Source organism: Wyeomyia smithii, chromosome 3 (genome assembly GCF_029784165.1).
Source record: "Wyeomyia smithii strain HCP4-BCI-WySm-NY-G18 chromosome 3, ASM2978416v1, whole genome shotgun sequence".
In the NCBI taxonomy this organism is placed as follows: Eukaryota; Metazoa; Arthropoda; class Insecta; order Diptera; family Culicidae; genus Wyeomyia; species Wyeomyia smithii.
Window position 1 is genome coordinate 100,651,684 of NC_073696.1, and position 18,444 is coordinate 100,670,127.

The 18,444-nt window shown below is 38.1% G+C and overlaps 1 protein-coding gene across 3 annotated transcripts in view; it reads left to right on the forward strand.

Annotated features, from left to right (window-relative positions):
* Nucleotides 1-18,076, forward strand: part of LOC129729516 (carbohydrate sulfotransferase 5) — a 61,350-nt gene extending 43,274 nt beyond the window's left edge. For 2 of the 3 annotated variants that reach the window (XM_055688144.1, XM_055688145.1), the window contains 2 exons: nt 15,035-15,236; nt 15,295-18,076. In XM_055688144.1, the coding sequence (XP_055544119.1) occupies nt 15,035-15,236; nt 15,295-15,411 (319 nt within the window). In that variant the 3' untranslated portion in view covers nt 15,412-18,076. The remainder of the gene's footprint in view (nt 1-15,034; nt 15,237-15,294) is intronic. The other variant, XR_008728685.1, reaches the window with a different exon arrangement.
* Nucleotides 18,077-18,444: the final 368 nt, after the last annotated feature.

Here is an 18,444-nt window from a genome sequence, read left to right on the forward strand (position 1 = left end):
GCGAAAAATTCATTAAAAGCAATTGGTCTTTCATAAATATCACCGTTTGTTGTGCCCACCTTAGCCAAAGAGTCCGCTTTCTCATTGCCCGGTATCGAGCAGTGAGAAGGGACCCACGCTAAGGTAATCTGAAACGATTTTTCGGATAAAGCACTCAGATGTTCCCGTATTTTCTCCAGGCAATACGGAGAGTGCTCAACATCTTTCATCGATCGGAGAGCCTAATAATGGTCCGTGGGCATTTTTCGATAATCCCTAGGGTGTACTTAATTGCAGCCAATTCTGCGACGTAAACAGAAGCAGGATTAGCGAGCTTATGGGAGACGGTTAAATTGTTATTGAAAATACCGAAGCCAGTGGACCCATCAAGAAGTGATCCGTCAGTGTAGAACATATTGTTGCAGTTGATGTTTCGATATTTATTGGAAAAAAATTTTGGGGATCTGCTGCACGCGTAAATGATCCGGGATTCCACGAGTTTCTTCTATCATGGATGTATCGAAAAACACAGTCGAATCAGAAGTATTTGATAAGTCGACACGATTTGGAATATTCGAAGAAGGGTTAATATTTTGGGACATGTGATGGAAATACAATGTCATAAAACGGGTTTGAGAATTAAGTTCGATTAACCTTTCAAAATTTTCAATCACGGGACGGTTCAAGACCTCACATTTGATAAGAATACGAGAAGACAGGCTCCAAAAGCGGTTTTTCAATGGTAGTACTCCAGCTAAGACCTCCAAACTCATCGTATGGGTCGATTGCATGCAACCCAAGGCGATACGCAAACAACGATATTGTATTCGCTCCAGTTTGATCAGATGTGTGTTTGCTGCGGAGCGAAAGCAGAAACACCCGTATTCAATAACAGACAATATCGTTGTTTGGTAAAGCCTTATAAGGTCTCCTGGATGGGCTCCCCACCATTGTCCGGTTATTGTACGAAGAAAATTCACTCTTTGTTGACATTTTTTCATCAGATACCTCACGTGACAACCCCAGGTGCCTTTAGAGTCGAACCAGATACCAAGATATTTGTGTACCAAAACCTGAGAAATCGTTTTACCCATTAATTGTGTTTGAAGCTGAGCAGGTTCATGCTTTCTAGAAAAAACTACTATCTCAGTCTTCTCCGGAGAGAATTCGATACCTAGCTGTAAAGCCCAAGCAGACAAATTGTCCAAGGTATCTTGCAATGGTCCTTGCAAATCGGCAGCTTTGGCTCCTGTAACAGAGATTACACTGTCGTCTGCAAGTTGTCTTATCGTGCATGAATTTGCCAGACATTCGTCGATGTCATTTACATAAAAGTTGTAAAGAAGGGGGCTTAAACATGAGCCCTGGGGAAGACCCATGTAGGTAATGCGAAAAGTTGCCAAATCGCCGTGCGTAAAATGCATGTGCTTTTCGGACAACAAATTGTGCAAAAAATTGTTTAAAATTGGAGAAAATCCTTGTCGGTGAAGTTTGCCCGAAAGAATGTCAATAGAAACGGAATCAAAAGCCCCCTTAATGTCCAAGAACGCAGACGCCATTTGTTCTTTGCGAGCATACGCCAGCTGAATATCTGTTGAAAGCAGCGCAACACAATCATTCGTCCCTTTGGCACGGCGGAAGCCAAATTGAGTATCCGATAGTAAGCCATTTGATTCGACCCAATGGTCTAAACGACGGAGTATCATTTTTCCCATCAATTTCCGGATACAGGATAGCATTGCAATCGGCCTAAAGAGTTGTGATCAGAAGCTGGTTTTCCTGGTTTTTGGATGGCGATCACCTTCACTTGCCTCCAATCCTGCGGTACAATGTTTTGCTCCAGGAACTTATTGAACAAGTTCAACAAGCGCCTCTTGGCATTGCCGGGTAGATTCTTCAACAAGTTGAATTTGATTCTATCCAACCCAGGCGCGTTATTGTTACAGGACAGGAGAGCAACTGAAAATTCTGCCATCGTAAAAGGGGATTCTATCGCGTCGTGGCCCGGAGACGCATCACGAACAATATTTTGCTCAGGAACAGAGTCCGGACATACTTTCCTGGCAAAATCAAATATCCACCTACTTGAAGACTCCTCGCTTTCGTTGACCGTTACGTGATTCCGCATTCTTCGGGCTGTGTTCCAAAGAGTGCTCATCGATGTCTCCCTCGACGTCTCGTTCACGAACCGACGCCAATATCCGCGTTTCTTTGCTTTAGCCAAGCTTTTAAGCTTGGTATCAAGCTCCGAATACCGTAAATAGTCGCCAGGTATACCTCCCTTCTGGTAGGCCAAAAACGCGTCGGATCTTTGCGTGTAGACATCGGAGCACTCTTGGTCCCACCACGGAGTGGGAGGCCGTTCTTTGATCGTTACGCCGGGATATTCCTTCGTTTGGGCTTGCAACGCGGCGTCGAGAATCAAGCCCGCGAGGAGGTTGTATTCTTCAAGTGGTGGATGATGTTGAATCGAATCGACCGCTTTTGAAATCATTTCCTCGTATAACTTCCAATCGACATTCCGTGTGAGGTTATACGGAATGTCAACTGGTCGCATGCGAGTTGACCCGTTATTAATTGAAATAAGAATAGGCAAATGGTCGCTACCGTGAGGATCGAGGATTACCTTCCATGTGCAATCCAACCGTAGCGACGTCGAACATAAGGATAGATCCAGCGCGCTTGGGCGCGCTGGAGGTTTCGGGATACGTGTCATTTCGCCGTTGTTTAAAATAGTCATGTCGAAGTCATCGCAAAGGTTATAGATTAAAGACGAGCGGTAATCATTGTAAGGGGATCCCCAAGCCACGCCATGAGAGTTGAAGTCTCCCAAAATCAAACGTGGCGAGGGAAGAAGTTCTATTGAATCAAAGAGCAGCCGTTGCCCAACCTGTGCTCTGGGAGGAATATATATTGAGGCAATACAAAGCTCTTTACCTTGTATTGTCATTTGACATGCGACAACTTCGATGCCTGGAATCGAGGGGAGGTTAATACGATAGAAAGAATAGCACTTTTTAATCCCTAAAAGTACTCCTCCATATGGGGTGTCTCGATCAAGGCGAATAATATTAAAATCATGGAAGTTGAGATCAATATTTGAAGTAAGCCAAGTTTCACAAAGGGAAAATGCATCGCATTTGTTTTTATTTATCAAAACTTTAAACGAATATTTTTGGTAAAATACTTCTACAATTCCACTGTAAGACAAAGAGAGAATCCTTCATATACGCAGTTGAATTAGGCATCGAAGGATACAATCGCTGCAAGGAGGGGCCATTGGGCAGTCAACTGCTTCAAAAATGATCTAACTGTTGGGAGAAATGCTGTAAGATTAAATTTAAATAAAATTTTAATTGGATCGGGTACATTGAAAGTTTCAAAAATCCAGTCCACAATGTCAGAAAATTTCACTAATCCAGAGTTTGTTTCATCAACTGGATGTGCAAAAGAAACAACTGGGGTTTTAGATGTTCCTGGCAGTGCTGGGAACTCCTTCTGGGACTTTAAATTTGCAAGCCCAGGAGGAGTTTGCTTCGGTTTTTCCGCAGCACTGTTTGGTTTGCTTGTAACTTTCATTTCACTTTGAGAAATCTTTGGACCTTTTCTGGGAAGTTTAGGAGAGGTAATATTTTTCCTCTTTCCAGACTCCCCAGGATTGGCGTAAGATGTTCCCGCTGGTGAATCGTCAGAATCGGTTTCATCAGAGGACAACAGATCATAAGGGTTTGATGTAATGGAAGAAGTGGTAACGGTCTTCTTCAGCATCTCAGCGTAAGAACGCTTCGAACGCTCTTTGAGAGACCTCTTTATTTTATCCCTGCGCTGCATGTACACCGCACATGTCGAGAGCTCATGCTGACTCTCCCCACAGTGAATGCATTTTTCAGCATTTTTACTGCAGGAATCATCCGCATGATTCTCCCCACACTTGCCACAACGTGCCTTATTGCAGCAGTAGGCGGCGGTGTGGCCTAACTGCTTACAATTCAGGCAGTTCATGACGCGAGGCACATATAATCGCACAGGGAGACGAACCCGGTGGATCGAGACGTGGCTTGGTAGCGCTGACCCGGCGAACGTAACTCGAAACGAGTCTGACGGGGTGTATACTGTTTTGCCACCGATGATCGATGCTGACCGCAATTTCTTGCAGTCGAGCACCTTTACATCGGGACAGGTTTTGTTTTTAAAGCACCCTTTGGCACTTGCCAGTATACACTCGACGGACAGACTCGAATCGGTTATGACACCGTCGATCTCCACGTCTCGTGCGGGTATGTAAACGCGATACTCGCGTGTGAAGAGCTCAGAGCAAGCTATATCGTTGGCCTCTTTCAGGTTACTGACCACGACACGGAGCTTGTTAGGCCGGACCTTGGAAATTTCGGTCACGCCCTTGTACTCCTTCGTCAGGTCTTTAGAAATCTGCAAGAGGTTCAACTGTTTCGATTTCGGTCCCGCCTTTGGCCGAAAATAGACAGTATAGCTGCCCTGGGCTCCGTCTGGGTAAAGCCTGGGGCGAGGGGGGACTGAAGAATGAACAGGGGAGGGGGTAACAGAAGGGTCAGGGTCAGAGGGGTTCGGGGATGGTGGCGCGGGAGGCGAGGGATCTACATCCATCCCGCTAAGTCTAGCGCACTAGCGCCGACAAGAGCACGTACCTTTTTACTTCTCCCTTCCAGTAAGGTTGGTTGTCCGATCGTTCGAAGTTGCAGCCGTTACAGCCAGCAGCACCAATACAGCAGCACCAAACAGCCACCAGCAGCGAGCCAGGTATTAAGGGGGGATTTGTTAGTAGCTTAAGTATTTATGATAAATATTAGTAAATAATGAGTATGTGTGTCCAATCACAAATGGTGACTTCTCAGCACTGTTAGAAATTTGTAATTTTAATTGTTAGGATTTGTTTGCTTTCGCAATTAGGAATTATCATTCGTAGGGATTTAAACCTACTTGTCAGAAAAGGGGAAGTAAACTTACAACTAACTTAATTGCTAACTTATTGGCTATAAAGAGAGCTTATCGTAGCAATTGAGGATTGCAACGATTTTTGTCGAAAATTGTTAATAATTTTATTTGACATAGCTTCTAATGGTTCAACACCAGTAAGTCTATGTAATTCGAGTGTACCAAACCAAGGAGGACGCTTCAAAATCATTTTCAGAATTTTATTCTGAATCCTTTGGAGCGTTTTCTTCCTTGTTGAACAGCAACTTGACCAGATCGGTACAGCATAAAGCATTGCTGGTCTAAAAATTTGTTTGTAAATCAAAAGTTTGTTCTTTAAACAAAGTTTAGAATTCCTGTTAATAAGAGGATATAAACATCTCGTATATTTGATGCACTTGGCTTGTATACTCTCAATGTGCTCTTTGAAAATAAGTTTTTTATCATAAATTAGTCCCAAGTACTTAACCTTGTCGGACCAACTTAAAATAACCCCATTCATCTTGACAACGTGATTATTGTTTGGCTTGAGGAAAGAAGCCCTAGGCTTATGAGGAAAAATTATCATTTGAGTTTTAGAAGCATTGGGAGAGATTTTCCACTTTTGCAAGTAGGAAGAAAAAATATCTAAACTTTTCTGCAATCGACTGCATATGACACGAAGGCTTTTTCCTTTTACGGAAATGCTTGTGTCATCGCAGAACAATGACTTTGTGCATCCTGGAGGCAAATCAGGAAGATCTGAAGTGAATATGTTGTACAGGACTGGACCCAAGACTGAACCTTGAGGTACACCTGCTCTGACAGGAAATCTATCAGATTTTGAATTCTGATAGACAACCTGCAGAGTTCGATCAGTAAGATAATTTTTTAAAATTTTGATTAGGAAAATTGGAAAATTAAAAGTTTGCAATTTCGCAATCAAACCTTTATGCCAAACACTGTCGAATGCTTTTTCTATGTCTAAAAGAGCAGCTCCAGTGGAATAACCTTCAGATTTGTTAGCTCGTATCATATTAGTAACTCTGAGCAATTGATGAGTTGTGGAATGCCCATGGCGAAATCCAAACTGTTCATTTGCAAAAATTGAATTTTCGTTGATGTGTGACATCATTCTGTTAAGAATAATTCTCTCAAACAGTTTACTTATTGAAGAAAGCAAACTGATTGGTCGATAACTTGAAACTTCAGCTGGGTTCTTATCCGGTTTTAAAATGGGAGTAATTTTTGCATTTTTCCATAATTTGGGAAAATATGCAATTTTGAAGCAGCAATTGAAAATTTTCACTAAAAATTCCATTGTGCTCTCAGGGAGATGTTTGATTAGTATATTAAAGATTCCATCGTCACCAGGTGCTTTCATATTTTTGAAATTTTTAATAATTGATTTAATCTCATTCAAGTTAGTTTCAATTATTTCTGCAGGTAAAAAATTCTGGGAAGAAATTAAATCAAATTGACGTGTGACTTCATTTTCAATTGGACTCACAAAATTCAAATTTGAGTTATGAACACTCTCAAACTGCTGAGCAAGTCTTTGAGCCTTTTGTTCATTGGATACAAGAAAACGTTCACCATCTTTTAAAACTGGAATAGGCTTTGAAGGTTTCTTAAGAATCTTCGACAGCTTCCAAAATGGTTTTGAATATGGTTTCAATTTTTCAACTTTAGTCTCAAAATTTTGATTTCTCAGAAGAGTAAATCTATGTTTAATCTCTTTCTGTAAATCTTTATAAATAGTTTTAAAAACAGGGTCACGAGAACGTTGATATTGACGTCTGCGGACATTTTTCAAACGAATTAGAAGTTGAAGATTTTCGTCAATTATTGATGAATCAGATTTCACTTGAGCCTTTGGAACAGAATAATTCCTGGCATCAACAATTGCACATTTTAATGCTTCCAAAGCGGAATCAATATTCACTTCGTTTTGCAAATCAAGCTCATTATTGAAATTTCTCTCAATATGAGTTTTGTATCTTTCCCAATTAGCCTTGTTATAATTAAAAACAGAGCTCATAGGGTTTAAAACTGATTCATGTGATAAAGAAAAAGTTATTGGAAGATGGTCAGAATCAAAGTCAGCATGTGTGATCAAATCACTACATACATGACTTTGATCTGTTAGCACCAAATCAATTGTTGAAGGGTTTCTTACAGAAGAAAAGCATGTAGGACTATTCGGAGACAAAATAGAATAGTATCCTGAAGAACAATCATTGAATAAAATTTTGCCGTTGGAATTACTTTGAGAATTATTCCATGAACGATGTTTAGCGTTAAAATCGCCGATTATGAGAAATTTCGAACGATTTCTGGTGAGTTTTTGTAAATCACCTTTAAAATAATTTTTGTGCTCGCGTGTGCATTGAAATGGTAAATATGCTGCGGCAATAAATAAAATCCCAAGTTCAGTTTGAACTTCAATTCCCAAAGTTTCAATAACTTTCGTCTCAAGATGGGGAAGAGCACGATGTTTGATTCGGCGATGAATAACAATTGCAACTCCACCGCCGGAACCCTGAATCCTATCATATCTATGAACCACGTAATTGGGATCATATTTTAATTTTATGTTAGGTTTCAAAAATGTTTCAGTAATAATTGCAATATGCACATTATTTACTGTTAAAAAATTAAAAAGCTCATTCTCATTGGCCTTCAATGAGCGAGCATTCCAATTTAATATTTTAATTGTTTTATTTAAAATCATTGCTAAATTTTAAATTAGAAACAATTTTAATAGTAAAATTTGTGCCTATTTGAATGGCTTCAAACATTGATTTTGCCTGCAACATGGCGTTCATGAGATCGAACATTGCCTGTTGCAAAAAAGAAAGTTTACCTGCCGTAATAGGCCCCAGGCAGTTGACATTAGAAAAAATATTTTCGGCAGCAATATTAGCTGGAGTAATAGGTGTACAATTATTTTCTAGCGTGTTTTGCTTACCCATATTAACGGTCATTTTCGAACTACCAACACTAGGCGGTATAATGTTCGAACTACCTGTAACCTGTGCATAAGTTAAACGGGTATGCAAAGGAGTAGGTAAACTATGCGTCACTGGTACGCTTGGAGAATTTTGTTTTGAAGTTGGTTTTAATTGAGAAATTGAATTTTGTTTACCTTGCCTTGCCTTAACAATTGCTAAACGGACTGGGCATTGATAAAAATTTGACATATGGTTGCCGTTACAATTCGCACAGCGAAAATTTTTACTCTCTTTCACAGGACATGTGTCCTTTTTGTGAGAAGAGTCTCCACAATTAAGACATTTTTGGTCCATGTTACAGAATTTGGAACCATGGCCATAACGTTGGCAAGTACGGCATTGGGTGATATGCTTTTCACCTCCGCCATACTTCCTATAAATTTCCCACTTTACACGCACATTATACAAAGCATGTGCTTTTTCAAAAAATTTTAGTTGTTAACCTCATTGCGGTTAAAATGAATTAAATAATTAACAAGGGAAATTCCAGTTCTCTGACTGTTTTCGCCTCGTGATTTTTGTTTCATTAGAATTACTTGGGTAGGGGCTATGCCAAGTAATTCTGTTAAAGTAAGTTTGATCTCATCAACGGTTTGATCGTTGGTGAGACCTTTCAAGACAACCTTAAACGGCTTGGCGTTCTTGGTGTCATATGTAAAAAATTTGTACATCTTGTCAGTTAAATACTGAACAAGACGATCACGACCCTTTACTGAGTCGGCTAATAAGCGGCATTCACCTCTACGGCCAATTTGATAAATAACTTTAACGTCAGAAACAAACGTTGAAAGTTCCTTTTTGAATACATTAAATTCAGAAGAAATAGTTACCACAATAGGTGGAACTTTCTCCTTTTTTAAAGATTTTATATTTTGTATAGTTTCATTATTGGTAACTTCCATTTCACCAGCTTCTTGCTCAGGCAAAATATCAAAAGGATTGTCACTACAGACACTCGATGTGTCAGAAAGAGATGCCTCTCTTTTCCTCCCCGCAGCGATGCGAGGTTTCTTTTTCCGTCCAGCCATTTCAGGTGATACGAAAAAAGTTAAAACAAATGTTAAATTTAAAAAAAGGTAGTCTTGAGAAAGACTGATGGGAAATAACTTTCAGGTAGTCTTTAAAAGACACACTGACAAAACACAAACTTTGAAGCTATAGGCAGTCAAAGACCAGTCCACAAGCAACCGAAAAAACGTCTGATCTGTAGGACAGTTCAAGACGCACTGCAGCGAGCCAGGTGTGAGATCACTCCACACAGCGATACAACTCACTGTCAACTGATGGCTTCTTCTCTTTCCTCTTTTGTGTCTCGTCCACTGCTGTAGCACAATTCAGCCAGCAGCCAAATCGGCTTACGCACCAGCTGGTAGTCACGATGCGAAACAGTTGCACAAAGGCGCGACCTTGAACCCGGATTTATTTCACTCGACCAGGCAAACAATGCCAACACTTGTTCACACGTCTTTTGTTTTATATTCAATCGGAGCGATCACCGATCACACGTCCGATACTGATGCGTGTTCGGCACAGAATGAACTTATTATTTGTAAAAATAGATTTACATGAATGCTCAAATCCAATAAAGGTTTATTCACTCTTTGGGTTCTTAAATTTTGATGTTGTAATTGAAGTATTGAATATGAAATTTGACGTAAAGTTAGTGCTTGAAAACTAGCGAAATAAGAGAAATGACTTTTAATATCGAATAATTTCATCACGAGCGGAACCGGGAACGTTCAAATAGTACGATACCACATTTAAATTATGTTGAGCCCACATATATCGATCAAAGCAGGTATAGTTTTAAATAGTCTTTGAATTTCTCTTCGTTCCATAACTTTTGAACCACATATCAAGTTGTTATAAAGTTAGTTATTTGTAAGTTTAAGAGATAATTCGTTCGTATGACACTAGTTATGTTAAATAAGTCGTGTAATCTTTGAGATAATAGACTTTCGTTGTTTTAACAATTTATTGCATAACGGAAAATGGGAAACGGGAACGTATAGAGCAGCCGATTTATGAAACCACTTGTTGAATCATAATTCATCAGTTAACCCTTAACTAGCCCGTTCATCTGATATCAATATTGCTAAAATCGGTTGTGTAGTTTCTGAGATAATGATGTTTCGTGATTTTCACATTTCGATACATCACAGACGTAGTTACACTCCGATTACAGTTAAATTCAATAGGGTGTTATGAGGCAGCTAGAACTCTCATTTGACACTAATTTAGTGAGTTTAGCCATCTCTGAGAAAAGTGATTGAGTTTAAGTAGTCTTGTGAAAATTTTACTTTTCATAGCTGGATTTCACATTTTTAAACTTAACAGGCAAAGTAATAGTCCGATTGCAAAACGAATCAATTGGATCTTATGGGGCAACTAGACCTTCCATTTGACACCGATTTTATGAAAATCGGTCCAGCCATCTCTGAGAAACATGAGTGAGATTAAAATTGATTCATTTGAAATTGATTTTGTTCAAATTGGTTGCGTAGTTTCTGAGATATTGATGTTTCGTGATTTTGACATGTTGATACATAACCTCGAAACTAGAAATCCGACTATAATAAAATTCAATAGAGTCTTATGGGGCAAATAGACCTTTCATTTGCAAATTTAGAAAATCTATAACGAGCGTCTTAGCAGAGTGATTGAGAAATCAAAGAAATAGTTATCGGTTTTCGTTATACTCTACTAATTTTTTTTTGGAAATAAATATTGAAATTCAGTCCGCAAATATATATTTCGACTGTGACGTACAGTCTTCCTCAGTGCTTATGTGGACTGGTAAAGAGCAAAGCGTAAATCCTGTTTTTTATTTGTAGTAGGTAAAATGAAAATTTAGCACTCTTAATTGGAGTTAGGTAGGGAATTAAGCGGTCGATTGTTTACCGTACCATGTCTGGGGTTTTTGGGAAGCAGATTGAATAGCCATGAGGGGTGATTACCTGCGTCTTTATTGAGAAGCGTGCATGAGTGTTGTTTATAAATTTCTAAACTACGTCTACGTCTAATTTCCATAAATTATTAACGGGGCGGAGGAGGTGAATGTTATCCGAAGTTAGTGGATGTTCCTCGTTAAAAATATGTTCAGCAACTTTTGATTTGAAAAGGTATGGTGAGGCATTTTTTGAAACTTTACTTGCTTTTGTCAATTCTGCGAAATGTTCTTTGAAACGTATCCCTAGGTTACGTTTTGATTATCCAATGTAAACCATGTCACAGTGACTGCATGCAATTTTATAAATTCCAGCTTTGTTCAGGGTATCAATAGGGTCTTTGGTAGACCCCAAGTTTGTTTTGAGTTGGGTATTTCTACTAGTGTAGACAATATCCATCCCAAATTTTCTAAATTTTGAACGAAGTGTGCGTGTCAAGTTAACGTCATATTCAACGGCTACCCTTTTCAGATCTTCTGTTATTGGGGTGAGTGTTGTAAAAGATTTCCGAATTTGAAAGAAGCTACTGGTGGAAATTTGGTCTTGAAGAAAACATTGTACTATCAGCTAGAGCCACACGATGTAGAACGTGTAAAATTCAATCAAACCTCCTATCGAATATCACTTGGTACATCCAATTCTAAACCTGAAGACCATAAGTTGTGGTAAATATCACATTTTTCATAATCATTATTGGCTGTGGGGTTAAATTGCGAAGATTTTTGCAATGGGACCGACTTGCGATCACTTTTGCTATGGGACAAACCGACTTGCTATTTTTTTCATAGTTCCTCAGAACGAAGTATTCAAAAATATTTGTTCTATCGAAAGTAGCCTTAAAAAGGAATTGATTCCATAAATAAACTCAAAATTGACAAAAATGCAATTGGGACGGACTTGCCATGAGCGGTAGCTCACCCCAATAACAGAAGATCTGAAAAGGGTAGCCGTTGAATATGACGTTAACTTGACACGCACACTTCGTTCAAAATTTAGAAAATTTGGGATGGATATTGTCTACACTAGTAGAAATACCCAACTCAAAACAAACTTGGGGTCTACCAAAGACCCTATTGATACCCTGAACAAAGCTGGAATTTATAAAATTGCATGCAGTCACTGTGACATGGTTTACATTGGACAAACTAAACGTAACCTAGGGATACGTTTCAAAGAACATTTCGCAGAAGTGACAAAAGCAAGTAAAGTTTCAAAAAATGCCCCACCATACCTTTTCAAATCAAAAGTTGCTGAACATATTTTTAACGAGGAACATCCACTAACTTCGGATAACATTCACCTCCTCCGCCCCGTTAATAATTTATGGAAATTAGACGTAGCTGAAAGTTTAGAAATTTATAAACAACACTTATGCACGCTTCTCAATAAAGACGCAGGTAATCACCCCTCATGGCTATTCAATCTGCTTCCCAAAAACCCCAGACATGGTACGGTAAACAATCGACCGCATAATTCCCTACCTAACTCCAATTAAGAATGCTAAATTTTCATTTTACCTACTACAAATAAAAAACAGGATTTACGCTTTGCTCTTTACCAGTCCACATAAGCACTGAGGAAGACTGTACGTCACAGTCGAAATATATATTTGCGGACTGAATTGCAATATTTATTTCCAAAAAAAATTAGTAGAGTATAACGAAAACCGATAACTATATCTTTGATTTCTTTCATTTGCAATTAATTTCATTGAAATCGGTCCTGCCATCTCTGAGAAAATCGAGTGAGATTGGGAGAGTGTTACACACACACATACAGAAAATACTCAGCTCGTCGAACTGAGTCGAGTGTTATACGACATTCGGCCCTTTTGAGCACTTTTATACCTTTAGTTTTTGCAGTGATTGCTATACCTTTCTAGGAGAAAGGCAAAAAAATTAAAATTATAGCTTTTTTTTTTAATTTAAAAAAGTTTTCTGAACACGTTTCTTTTCATAACCTTCGAACTACATGTTCAATCACCATAAAATAAGTTATTTAGGGGTTTTGAAGACAGTTCGTTCATTTGATACCTATTTTGTTCAAATCGGTTGTGTAGTTTCTGAGATAATGGAGTTTCATAACTTTTACATTTTGATACATTACAGACAAAGTTACAATCCAATTATAATAAAATTCAATAGGGTCTTATCAGGCAACTAGACCTTTCTATTGCAACTTATTTTGTGAAAATCGGTCCATCCATCTTTGAGGAAAGTGAGTGAGTTTAAACAGTCTTTGAAATACGTTTCTTTACATAACTTTTGAACCACATGTCCGATCCACATAAAATTATTTTACAAATGGTTCAAAATACAAGCCCGTTTTTTTGATACCAATTTTGTTCAAATCGGTTGTGTAGTTTCTGAGATAATGAAGTTTTGTGATTTTCACATTTTGATACATAACCTCAAAACTAAAAATCCGATTGCAATAAAATTCAATAGGGTCTCATGGGGCAACTAGACCTTTCATTTGTAATTAGTTTCATTAAAATCGGTCCAGCCATCTCTGAGAAAATTGAGTCAGATTGAGAGACTGTTACATACATACATGCACACACACACACACACACACACACATACAGAAAATGCTCAGCTCGTCGAACTCAGTCGATTGATATACGAGATTCGACCCTCTGGAGCACTTTTATATCTTTGGTTTTTTCAGTGATTGCTATACCTTTCTAGGAGAAAGGCAAAAAACACTAAAAGATAGGCCAAAATCCGATGTTAACTCAAAATTGACAAAATTAATACCTATGCCAGAAAGCATGCGCCCTCTTAAAAAATAACTTATGGGTCTAAAAAATCTCTCCATCTGTGGAAAATGCTTAATTTGCTTCGCCGAATATGTACGTGTGCAAAGTTTTATTCAAATCAAAAACGTTCAATACTCGACCATAGCTCATTTCGCGCGATTTTGCTCTATATTGAATTTTTTATTCCAACCACAAATGATAGCGGCGACAAGTTCAAACTTTCAAATGTTGAAAATTATAGTCTTATCAATTTCTGTCGATAGAACTGAACTTCACAAAGATTTTAGTATGGCGATTTCGTGGCATTTCTCTACAAGCGCGAACAGTATTTTCGGAAACTATGTTGGTTTAGTTTTTGCATATTTCAACCCGTTTATACTTAGTGAGCGCCAACAGCATAGCTTTGTTAAACTTCAGCACTTACGGCTTGATACTTAACCCTCTCCCGCTCATGAGGTTTTTCATGATTTAAAAATGCTTTCCGGGTCAATTTAGGCGAAATACTTTGCAGGGTAGTTGAAATCACTGTAAAACATTGAATTTTGAAGAAAAAAGCGAATTTTGAAATGGTGCTCCAGAGCACCTATGAGCATAGCAGGGACTTTTTTTAAAAACACGAAAAAAAAATTTCTAAAAATTTTTGAAGTATTTATTCAAATACTATAGAAAATAATGTAAACAACGTAGTTTTCGAAAAAAAAACTTAGTTTATGACTATTTGATGATTTATTTTTTATGGAGTAAGGAATTTTCTAGGCTAGAAAATTGGCTCTCACTGCATCAATGAAAGGACGAATTTTGAAGAGCATGTCGTATCCGAGTTCTCCTCTTTATTCATCTCTGAGTTGTCATGTACCTAGATTTTGGCTTGCAGCTATTCCCAGAAATGGTAAGTTTTCGTTTTTGGTCCGCTTTCAATGCCTTTAGACCCACTTTCATTCATTTTTTGGCCCGTTTTGCTGGTGCTTGTCGATTTCTCGTTTCCGCTAAAGCGTAATGAATAAGAAAAACGTTTACAAGCTCAATTATCCATGAACGATACCAAAAACTGCACGATAATTCTCGGAAGAAACAACTATTATTGAAATCAAAAGTTGCTACAAAGGAAGTGAGGAGAGTGGAAAATTCGAGTCATTACTCCATTTTCCCGTGGCCTCCAGAGGTGAACATTGAAAATTTGAAATTTGATTCCATGATGATAAATAATGTACTACCAATTTTATTACGATTTACTAGAGTTGAATAAATGAAACATTTCTGCAAGACATTTCCGCATTTTGCTTTAGTAACCGCAAAAAACCAACAAGTAATATGACATAGATAGACAATGTCTTTGTGTTTTGTGATTTAACTCTTTTTCTATTGCAACATATACTCTAAATAAGATTTTTTCTTTTTTCCAGTGCAATTCGCTACGAAGACCTCTCGTTGAACTCGTACGAAATGACCAAAGAGATTTTAAAATTCTACGGTCTTCCGTTCGATCCATCAGTTGAAGCGTTCCTGGATACGCACACGAAACAGGACATCGGAGGAGTCAGCTCCACCTTCAGAGACTCCAAGTTAGCGCCTCTCCATTGGACGAAGGATCTCACGTTTGAAGAGGTGAATAATAGGCTGGCGAATAAATCGGCAACCGTTAATCAACTACCATGAATTACAGGTTAAAATAATTCAGGACAGCTGTGTAGCCGCTATGAAGTCCTGGGGATACAAAAATGCGACAAGCGAAGCAGATCTACTCAATTTCGACCCGTTGTTGCCGTACAGTGTGTCGTGAGATGCGGCCGAAGCGCAACAGGAAAGCAGTTGATCAGAACCGGCGATCGATCAAAATGTGGTTGAAACATGAAGGTTTGTACGTCAGATTCGCACCTGGCCGGTTTCACAACTCGATCATTCGGTTCCAGCGTAATCTACGGGCGACTGACTTACTGAATTGTCTTAATAGGATCAAGTACTTGTTCGTTTTGAACGGGCGCGTAAAAGTGCTACAGAAAGCAAATTTAGTTTTTAGAGAACACAAGCATCTGTGATGAACTAGGTAAAATTGAAATTGATATATTCAACGGTTATTGATTATGCATAACAATTATTTAAAAAAATAGGGGAATATATGGCAGGATCGTCGTCTACAAAAGCAAAAAACTTCCTTAATTTATGATAGCAAATTTTGTACAAAAATGTGATTATAAAGTGTTGCATACGTTGTGATAACTTTTTTCCGTTTTCCCATATTTTATTATCCCCTTTCAAAATGATCTAAAGTCTTCCGCAAGATACTTTTTCAACCTCGGTAACAGATTTGATTTCTTCTGTTTTCACGTTAATGTTATATAGGGCGATCTAGTTCCATATTTCCCACTTAGTAGACTATGGCACACAAGAATGCAATCGCTACAGGAAAAGCCGGTTCTAATTGGCAGAGGAAACTACTCTATGACAAATATTATAATCATTTGCACTAAAGTTGGGCGAAGCTTTAATTCCTGCTCTGGCTAGTTCTGAAGTAACAATAAAAAATAGCACTCCAAAAGAACGTGCTAAAATACAGGTCATTCACAAATGTTTTCGTTATTGATATTATTAACTTAAATAAGACTTCTCTATCATGCAATAATTTAGAACATTTTAAACTCGCGAGTTGTACTTTCAATGATACAATGATGATTCTCTTTATTTACGTTTTATAACAATACTCCCATTTATTCTATATACTTACTGATTCGTTCGTTCATATGCGTTTTATCTTGTATTCGTTTAAGGATGCCTAACGATGTTCTCCTACAATAAACATTTCGAACATAGAAACTTATCCGGTCCTGAAATAATTGAGCCAATATGAAATACAGTAAAAATGAAACAATCTGCATACGAGTAAAGCAAACAGCAAACAAACACGCCATCAGCGTATGTTTCAATGCGTTTAAATTTAAAACTACGAAAAAGTAGAAAGAGATGACAATTTTTTCAAATATTTTGAATTTTACATTGAATCTACGGCATAAAACATTGTTTTGGTTCTACATTCGAACAATTCGGAGGTAACACCACATTACACGAAAGAATCACTTAATGTAAAAAAGCCCCACGGCAGGTTTCAATTTTAATCTGTAACGGTGTTTCTTAAAATTTTCCCGTTTGTTCACCTTGCCCTTGCCTTGCCGAGTTAATACCAGTCGCCAATCACTAGTTACATTTCAAATCTGCAGATGTAAGGACCTCGAGAGAAAGTAGAAAATATCTAATCTACAGAATCAAACCTACATTATTTTGTAATGGGCGTAGTCAAACTTATTTAATTTTGCATAATTCAAAAGCAAAGATTTGAGCGTTAGCTCATACGCAAGCAACCAAGCCTTTTCAAAAAAGAATGTTCAATTTTGTAAGAAATTTACTACAATGTTTAATGTATTCATCAACTTTTCCTAATTACATATCCCTTCTTTTCGTAGAACGCACTATTCGCAACACCCTCGTAGAGGATAACTCTATAATCTGTAAGCTGAAGTAGAACAATACAACATATCCTTATTAGACCTGTAGGATTACTAGACCACTGTTCGTATAAATTTTAAATGAACAATAGGCACGACTATTACCACTAGTGGTCAAAATGACCCAGTATGCACAAGAAAAAGAACTTGAATACGCAAATTTTTGGTTCGTTGGATCCACTTACAAATTATAGCCTGTAATCGTTATTTTAATTCTCGCAAGAACACGGAATATAGGCAAGAGGATAGATAGATAGACCACCACCCTGTAATCGTAAACTTGTAAACTCCGTTTGAAGAGACAAGTAATTAGAGTGCCTTGTGATCTGATGCATAACGACAAATTAAAAGCGAGCCAAAAACAGGTTTAGCCACAAAACAATTCTTGGTGAAAAATGAACGATACTTTTAGGATCAATTGAACACAGAACAATCGTAGCAGCATGCCACCATAGAAAACATTATCTTTTTTCGACCGAATACCTTTCTTAAAAACGCAATTAAATTATCAGCAGCCCAAAAGCTGATGCCACTATTTACACACTACTTTGATACTAGGTAAACTTTCGCCAAATTTTGAAGCGCGAATAATTGTCCTAATATGGAAAGCAGATTGATACCTAAAATACGAGAGTCTCTAGCATTCATATCTACATTAATTGAATTGCCGACTATTCACTACTCTACTGCTACTATCAAATACTACAGTTCTCAAACACTGAAGTTCTCAATTAATGGCCCTAAATTGCATACAGTAGACAGGCACAACTAGGCCATACGAGTCGTATACTATATTCACACCGTATGTAGAGTGTGGAAGACGATAGCATAAAATTCTTAGCTAGTAGAAAACAAGTAATCAACAATAATTTATTGAAACCGCAGATCGAAACGAAAATAAAAACCAATAGCCTATGCTCAACAATTGGGTTAAACTCGAATATAAAATGTTATGCTGTATTTTTCCATAGAGCGATAAAGAAAAACAATAGGCCCAATACGTCCCTCGATCTTAAGCCTATACTTGATGCTGTCTTACCACCAAAAGCTATCTACACTGCACTTTTTTCCGTTTTTGTCGACCATTTGTCAACAAAGGTTTGACCTGGAAGATTATAGCTTTTCAACCGTTCCGTGCCCTTGGCCAGCTCAGAAGTGCGTAGTACATTACGTTACCAATCCGCAAGTCTCCTTCGAACGAGTCGAGCCATCGTGTACGCTGCGCCTCTTTATTTCTGGTGCCGGCAGGGTTACTAAAGAGAAGTAATTTCACAGGGTTGTCGTCCGGCATCCTTACGACGTGACCGGCCCACCGC